Source organism: Taudactylus pleione, unplaced genomic scaffold (genome assembly GCF_031769625.1).
Source record: "Taudactylus pleione unplaced genomic scaffold, aTauple2 ptg000916l, whole genome shotgun sequence".
NCBI lineage: Eukaryota > Metazoa > Chordata > Amphibia > Anura > Myobatrachidae > Taudactylus > Taudactylus pleione.
In genome coordinates, this window is record NW_028285317.1 from 2,893,235 (window position 1) to 2,901,727 (window position 8,493).

General features: G+C 47.5%; 1 protein-coding gene across 5 annotated transcripts in view; it reads right to left on the minus strand.

The window, feature by feature from the left end:
• Positions 1-7,126, minus strand: part of SGCE (sarcoglycan epsilon) — a 128,295-nt gene extending 121,169 nt beyond the window's left edge. For all 5 annotated transcript variants that reach the window (XM_088459611.1, XM_088459610.1, XM_088459609.1 and 2 more), the window contains exon 1: positions 6,978-7,126. In XM_088459611.1, coding sequence (XP_088315737.1) covers positions 6,978-7,113 — 136 coding nt within the window. In that variant the 5' untranslated portion in view covers positions 7,114-7,126. The remainder of the gene's footprint in view (positions 1-6,977) is intronic.
• Positions 7,127-8,493: the final 1,367 nt, after the last annotated feature.

Consider the following 8,493-nt stretch of genomic DNA (forward strand, 5'->3'; position numbering starts at 1 on the left):
GGTGTCCTAAGGTGAGCTTAGGGAGGACAAAAACCTCCTGTGGAGCAGAAGATCATTTGGTCCGCCCCACTTGTTGCCCACCACAATTCAGATCAGACTATGAGTGGTGGTGGGCTGGGTGACAAGTGGGGCAGACCGAATTATGAGTTGGAGCGATGCTGACAAGAGGGGGGGGTCGGAGGAGAGGAGACGGGCACCCCTGTCTTAAGTGTCCCGGGCCCCCGGAAGGCTTTATCCGGTGCTGCCTGCACACATGTGACATCAGGACGTCACAACGAGGGGCATGGCCGCCAGAACCTGGAAGAAGCTGAGCACCTGCAGCATCCTAAAGATGCTCGGTGCAGCTCCGTAGGCTGCAATCTACCATTCAAGGCACCCCGCAAGCCAAATTCAGATAACACTGGGGAGCAGTAGTCCCTGTGAGTGAGGGACGGGCTGGTGTGGTACCCCCATAGGAGGAGCAACAGCCGGGACCGCCAGGCGGTCCACAATGGAGGCCAGCATCTGAGAAAACAACGCCCAAGGGGGCTTTTGTACTGATGTCGGGAGATTCAAGGCACCTGGCAGGTTATAATACCTTATACATAACCCATCCCGAACCACATCCTCCTCACTGAAAACTGCAGTACGTAATCTGAAAGATTGCGACATAAGTGCAGGAATGTGTCCATTTCCCTTGTCAGACATGTCTGCGGGGTAAATGTCGCACAATAGAAAAAAGACACAGATAGATAGCGCTAGCACAAGTCACATACAATGCAGGAAAGACGCTGCAAAGCGGCACTATACTCAACTTCACAGACGCAGTGTCTGGTAGGAAATAGCGCTACATACGCTGACCCTGGGGAGAGTATGCTGACCCTGGGGAGAGGTATGCAGGGGACCGGACCACGCTAATCTTGGAATAATTGCGACTGCACTAGAGAAAATGGCCGCCGGAGACCTCAGAGGGGCCATGTCCGGAGGAGGAGAGCAACTCAGGGAAGCCAGACCGCAGTGGAAAGGCTCGCTGAGGAGAGGGGAGGAGCCGCTTAAAGAGGGAAGCTGTCTCCCCTGGTTATTAACCCCTGGGACGCTGGTTTCTCGCACCAATAAGTCCCTGGTGGTCCAGTGGAACGCGATGGCCAGAGCCAGCATCCACACCCAGCACCTCCGGTCTGTCCCCTGAGACCGGAGGTACCGACTGCCACAACATGCGGGTCACCGCGAGTGGCGACCCACCTTACCTGTCCCCTGATGCCCGGGTGCAGTCTGGGTCCTCTCCGGGGGCCCTGGCTAGTGCTGACCCCCGGAACACCTGCCGAGAGCCCCAGAGCAGTACTGGCGTCGTGGCACCGGAGTACTGGCGCGCTATAGTCTTTGTAAAACTAAAATAAATAAAACAAGCTTTAGGGGCTGTCTAAAGAGCCCCCTTGCGAAATGGTGAGCCGACTCCGGCCGGGCACCAACGAAACTGAGGTGCATCTGGCTCGGGGGCGAGGTATTAAGAGAGTGGACCCAATGTGGTGCCCAGATTGGTTCCCATCGCCTACACTCCAAGGTCTCCCTGTGGAGCCTATGGACCCTGAAGAAGAAACATTATTGTTATAAAGTTAATGATGACCGACCTGTTTGGTACCTGTGGCCGTGTCCAGATATGCTTAGAGCTTGATGTGACTTAAGGGTATCTTGACGCGGTTGCATTATTACACAATTTCTGTACTCATCTTAAGACTCATTCATCTCAAAATAACCAGATAAGAGCTGTAACATTTCCCCCAACTACAAATGGGAGTAATATGAGGACCGCACTTATCCCACATTCATTGATTGATGCAAAAGATGTCCAGCATCTGCAAACGACGCCTCTTACCCACTAACCCACACGGTTTGTCTGATGCAGAGTTGGAAGTAAATTGTGCAAATAATGTTCGAAAATAGCCTGCATGGAGGAAATACATAAATTCATCCCTAGGTAGAGTTATATGCATCTTGCAATGTGACCGCATCAGAGTGTGCGCCTGGGTTACTACTAGCCATCGCCATCTGTGAGTATTTGCACCTACCCAATACTAGGTAAAAAGGATATGACTCCAAACAGATGTATTGTCAGTTATGTCCAGTTTTGCGTAGGGCAATTTACATTTACCTTCCCAAAATACACCTGTTACTACCCAGTTCCGCCTTTTCATTCGTAAGCATAGCTGAAATTGAAATGCATGTGTCTATTCATCACCCACATTTGCGTGTGTTGTTTTCAGAGCATACGAGCTGGAAATTCCCACAAGATACACCCCTCAAAGAGCATACATTCCACCCGGCACCAGCTCCTTTGAGCGTAAACGGTCTGCGTGTCACGCATTTGTAAATGGGTCCATAAACGTTTCATTGAACCTATAATCTACTCACGCATTATAAAATGAAGTAGCATAACCTAATACTTTGTTATAATGCATGCAGACACAAGAAAAAAGTTTTGATTAATGTTACCTTATTTGGCCAAATATTAAACACAAATATGCTCCGTCAGCACTACTCTGAGCAAAGCCTTCTGCAGAAAACATATTTGTGCTACTGATAAAAATGCTAAAACTCAATTAAGTATTAGAACACAACAAAAAGCTCCCTCCATAGATGGAAATGTTCCAAATATCAAACTTATTCTTCTATGTATAAACCCCAAGATAATAACACATCGTAATAAGACGATTAACACAGTTCCTGCTGAAAGTTTTCTCTACTAGAAAGTGAAGACCTGGCTGGGTTGATGAGCAGGATCTTGGCTCGATGACGGAGCGGCAGGGAAAATCATGCTGTTCACTTAGTTTAATATGTAGGAGACTGAAGCGTTACATAAATAGTCTACAGAATTCAAAAAGTTTGTAGCCATAAAATAATATCACATAGCAGGGGTGGAATATCTGACTGTCTGGTGCTTTCCTGAGTATTTCACATAAATTAATACGTTGAATATTTTAGAATGTCTCATCTATGCATGTGAAGGCCTTTAATTCTTTCCTAATAAGTTTTGTCTTGCTGCCCATGCACCACATTAGTGACTTTTCTGTTTATTGATTCTATATATACTGTACTGGACAGCCTCCACAATCATGCACTCGTACCTTCTTGCAATATACTATATATAGTATTTCCCCTATAAAGTGTGTATATAGCCACCACTTCCTGCTGTATATGGCCACTGCTCATTAACATCCCTTCCAAGTCCTTTTGGAAATACACTATATATTTACCCCTCCTGGGTAGTATATATCAGACTGTCCATTGTTTGTATTACAGACTGCCTTTGTCTTTATTTCTCTTTGTAATTAATTTATTTTGAGTATTTTATAGAGCACTTATATATTCAAAAACTGCCAAAATATTTCTAAGAAATGCACCGTTTACCATTCTCACTATTACTCAGCAGCGCCCCCTTACACTATATTCAGAAGAACAGTACCTGCACATATTATAACAATAGTAAACTACCCCACATATTATACCCTATATAATACAGGGCCTGATTCAGACCCGCTCGCTAAGATGCATACTCTCGCTGCTGTCGATGGTATGCATTGTGTATGCATCGCAGTGCGCATGTGCATACCTTAGCGAAAGTTCACAATGCATTCGCTCGCTGTGCATAGACAGCCCAGCAGAGAGAGTGACAGGAGAAGCTGTTTGTAGGTGGTAACGGGCTGGCCATTAAAAACAGGGGAGTGGAGGTGCAAACGCAGGCGTGCCTGAGCATCTCAACGGCGTGTTAGAGGTATGCATAATTATAAGACAGCATCATAGTACACCAGGGTTGCCTACCCTCCCGATTCGGGCGGGAGCCTCCCGATAAACGGGTGCAGCTCCCGCCCCCCCGGAAAGGCAAGCAAGCCTCCCGCCTGCCGCCGATCCCCCGACCCCCCCTCCGAATTACCTGATAAACCCCCGCAGCGGGGGGGCCGCTGACGCGATTCGCGTCATTTTGGCCCCGCCCCCTGCTTTGCAATGCCTATTTTTCCTGCATTGTGTAGCGGGGGCGGGGCTAAAATGACGCGATCGCGTGGCCCCGCCCCCTGTCACGCCCGCAAACTGACCTCACCTCGTTTGGACCCGCCCCCTGTGTTGCCGATCTGGCTGCTCCCTCCCGGAAGGAGCAGCCAGATTGTCGGCAAGTATGTAGTACACGTCACCTGGCTTGTTTTTACACTGAAGTGCTTGCAGTGCTTGCGGCAGGGCATGGTCAACCTCAAGCGCTGCGATAGCATCCGATGTACCAATGGTTGCATACACTGCCTGGACATGACGTGCACAAGTGGGCGTCTTAAACAGGCTGGTGGGTGTCTACATACACTATGTGATCGCTCTCTAAGAAATACTGGGCGTGCTAATGCATTGCTGTGCGATAGCGCTGCCTACGCAATTTGCATACACATCGTGCGAGCGATTGCATCTAGCGAGCGGCTCTGAATCAGGCCCACAGTGCAGATCCATCTCGTGGGACTGTCATGGGAGAGTCACAATACTTCCGTGCTTGTTTGAAGCATGTGGACGGAGATGGGGGCGCCTACTTTAGACGGATGTTTAATGCCCAGCATACGGAGGGTACTAATAATGAGGCTGCGGACAGGAAAACAGTGGGCAGCCCAGCCTTCCAAATAAAGATGGACGGATGCTCGCATAGATGGGCGGATACTCGCATTAACATAAGGTAGTAATCTGGCTGCTATGACCATACGGAAAAGTGTCCGACTCAGAATGACGTCCTATGTATTTATTCTTAATGGCCAGTTTAAAACTTACAAGCTGGTATGCTGTGCCTTAACCAGTGCTGCTATGCCATAATGACTGTGCACTAGAGCAAAAACTGCTGCATGCTACAGAGGCAGCAAGTGTTATCCTTACATCTACCACAGAGCACCACGTCATTCATTGGGGCTCTGGCATCATGGCGTCTAATTCCCAAAGTTGAAATTTTCAAGCAATATATTTTTCTGCCACCAGATGACACCTAGAAATGAAAAATATGCAGCGCATGCGTTCTGGGCTTTGTGAGTCAGATAACTATCTATGCGCCACAACTTATACTCATGATTTAGTAGTATCTGAGTCTGAGCGGAGGCAGCTGTCAGTCACATGCGAATAAAACATGTCTCAGTAGCAGTGACTGCAGTTATCGTCAATCAGACCACATAGGCCGTCCACCAGACCCAGCACTAGTCGGCCTGGGCCAGCTTCCATTATAATAGCGAGACCATGTGCGTTGGCACAAGATTATTTAATGACGTGAAAGAATGGATAAAGTAATGGAGAAGGCATAGTTTCCAGAGTGTTCTTTTGCGTGCAGAGGGCCACATGACCATTTAGACTCTGTAAAAGAATATGGTGGAGATTGGGTCTATTACTATACTTTCAATGAGAAAAACATATCCCATTCCATTGTGCACTGTGTAAAATACAAAAAGTCAATGAAAAAGTGGTCAGCCTAAGCTAGGAATAGCAATCTCAGGTCAGCATATTCATTCTGTATATCCATAATAGCCAGTGACGTGCGGTGAGGTCAATGGCTGGGAAGGCACACATGTTAAAAACACAGTTTTCATATCAAAACTCTGGAACATGACAGGGAGTATGGTATGGGAGAGAGTAGGACAGGGGAGGCTCTGCCTCCCCTGACCGCACGTCCCTGATACTAGCCCTAGCCTACCAATCTTATCAGATCTTCCCTTGTATTTCCTCACTACTCCCACTGCTTCCCCTTTCCTTTAAGAATATAAGCTCTCAAGAACAGGGCCCTCCTTCCACTTGTTTCATCCCTCCCCATATGTTATTCTGTTCTTTTATCCTGGTCTGTATCTTTGCTCTGTAAGGCGCTGTGTGGTACCTTATAAATAAATGCTACTACTACTAATAATAATAAATAATACGGTTTACTGATCTACTATCACCAGCATCCGTCATTCAGTGTAAACTGGGGTTCTCACTGCGACCTGGTATATTTACAATGATTGAACAGCAAACCACACCGTGAGCCGTGGTGTTGCAACTGAGACAGAACAATGGTTTGGAGTTTAACATTAAAGTCACCCATGGAAAAATCATTCTGCACTAAAAGACAATTTGGAGGCTTTCCTAATACCCATTTCACACCAAGCTTCTGACCCGTGACCGACCCGGACACAATACAGTCTGAAAGGGGGGACCCGGGTTATTCGACCCAGGTTAAGTGTAAATTCTGCTGATGGGCTGTAGATGCAGAGGCCCGCCTCCAGGGGGAGTGACATGCAGGGCAAACACGAGTTCAGTGGTGAACGGCCCGGGCACGACCGGAAATAACCTGGGTCCAAGGTGCAGTGTGAAAAGGGTCTGAGCAGCTTGAAATTGTGTTCAATAACCTGGGTCGGACTCGGGATTGATCTGAAAGTGGTATACATCTACAATATAGTCACAACTCTTTACCTCCACAGCAGCTAAACGAACAGCGCTTAGTGACGCCAAGTGTTTGTATCATATATTTGTATCAAAATATGATATAGAGGCACCAAATAGGACACAGTCAGGACAAGGCAGGTGTATGTAGGTCTTAACATCAGATGCTGCATGTGTTACATACACCTGTATTTAGGAAAACTGTAAAAAAAATAAATGAAGGAGCTGACAGAAAACCAGAATTCTGTGTGTGCTGTGACCACTGACAGTAAATGATATCATTGCATTACATCGCCTGTTCCATACACCTACAGTTTGTCTATGCAAGCATTATGCACACAAAGTAGAATACATACATATAATGGATCCCTAGACTCATCTGTACATAAGGCGCCAGCACACAGCCAGAGGCAATCCTTGAAGGATCAGGCAGCAGCTGGCCAGATGTACAGTAGGCAGGCAGCAGGCTCATATTTCCAATCCTGCCAGTGGCATGGGCTCTATGTGGCAGAGAGAGGCAGAGACTGGCTGGGTATTGCAGCTGTAGGCTAGCAGAGGGTTATAGTGTGCACACAGACCTGTCAGCAGTAGGGTGCTGGATCTCAGAGCTGTGGGCTTCATGCCCAGCGCAGTGTCCATCAATGCCTGTAACATTTCTCCATTTATTCTCCCAGATTCAGTTTGTGTCGGGCAGCAGCTCCCGAGCAGCAGCATCCCCTCCTCTTCCTCTCCCCTCCCTCCATCTTCATCCCTCCTTCCTCCACCTCCCTGCATGTCCCCCTCTCTCTCTCCCCTCCTGTGATACAGCAGCTATAGGACAGAGAGCGAGGAGGGTACCTCTGTCAGCTTCTGAAATTCCTCATGTCTGGGGGAGGAATAAAGAACAGAGACTGTTTGTTTGCAGTGATCTACTGGTTATATGTCACAGACTGACTGGTATATGGTGTATTGTGTCCTACCAGCAGCATCATGCAGAAATGCTGTATAGTCTAATACCCCTTTTACACCAGAGCAAAAACCTAGGTTTTTGCTGGGTCTACCCGGGTCGCAGCTCAGTGTAAAAGGGTCCCTGAAAAATAACCTGGGTCAAGTGACCCTGCAATCCAACCCAGGTAACTACCAGGGTTGGACCCAGGATGGACCCAGGTAATGGTGCAGTGTAAACGGTGCAACCCGGGTTATCTGACCTGGATCATGCCTAAAATGAGCGGATTGGTGGTTGTGGAGCATTCACTTCCCACTTTTTATGACCTCACAGGTTTAGCAGGGCAGACCTGAGTTCAGTGTGAACAGGGCTGACCTGGGAGTAACCCAGATCAAAGGTGCAGTGTAAATGGGTCTGACCTGGGTCTGACCAGGGTTGGAACCATGTCCAAAAACCCAGGTCGGACCTGGGTTTTTGGTGGAAAAGAGGTATAATAGTGTTGTGGGACATCTGCTGAGCTGGCGCACGTAAACATGTCCTGCGTGATACTGGGTTTATAGCCGATTAATGTATGAAGTGGTTATAAATAACCCCCTTATTGTATGCGTTCTTGTTATTATTGCTTCTCCAATATGTTTTAAAAGGCAGTCTGGGGAGAAACCAGAGATCATCCAGTGGCTCCTTTGGTTTCCCTTAATAATGCCGCCATAGCCAGCTATGGCTGCAAAATGCGATGGCCACTTACTGAGCCACAAAACAGCCGAGCTTTTCATTGCTTGGCTAATAACACGGGCAAATGTATCAAAACTTGGAGAGAGATAAAGTGAACAGAAATTACCAACCAATCAGATCCTGTAATTTTTCAAACACAGCCTGTAACATGACAGTTAGGAGCTGATTGGTTGGTACTTTGGGGTCTATTTACTAAGCAGTGTTAGGAGACAGAGTGAAAAGTGATAAGAAAGTGATAAGGTGCCAGTCAATCAGCTCCCGACTGTCATCTCACAGGCTGTGTTTGAAAAATGACAGTTGGGAGCTGATTGGCTGGTACCTTATCACTTTTCACTCTGTCTCCTAACACTGCTTAGTAAATAGATCCCTTTATCTCTCTCCACTTTATCCCTCCCCAAGGCTTTGAATAGGCTTCCCCACAGTGCCATTTGAGGTTG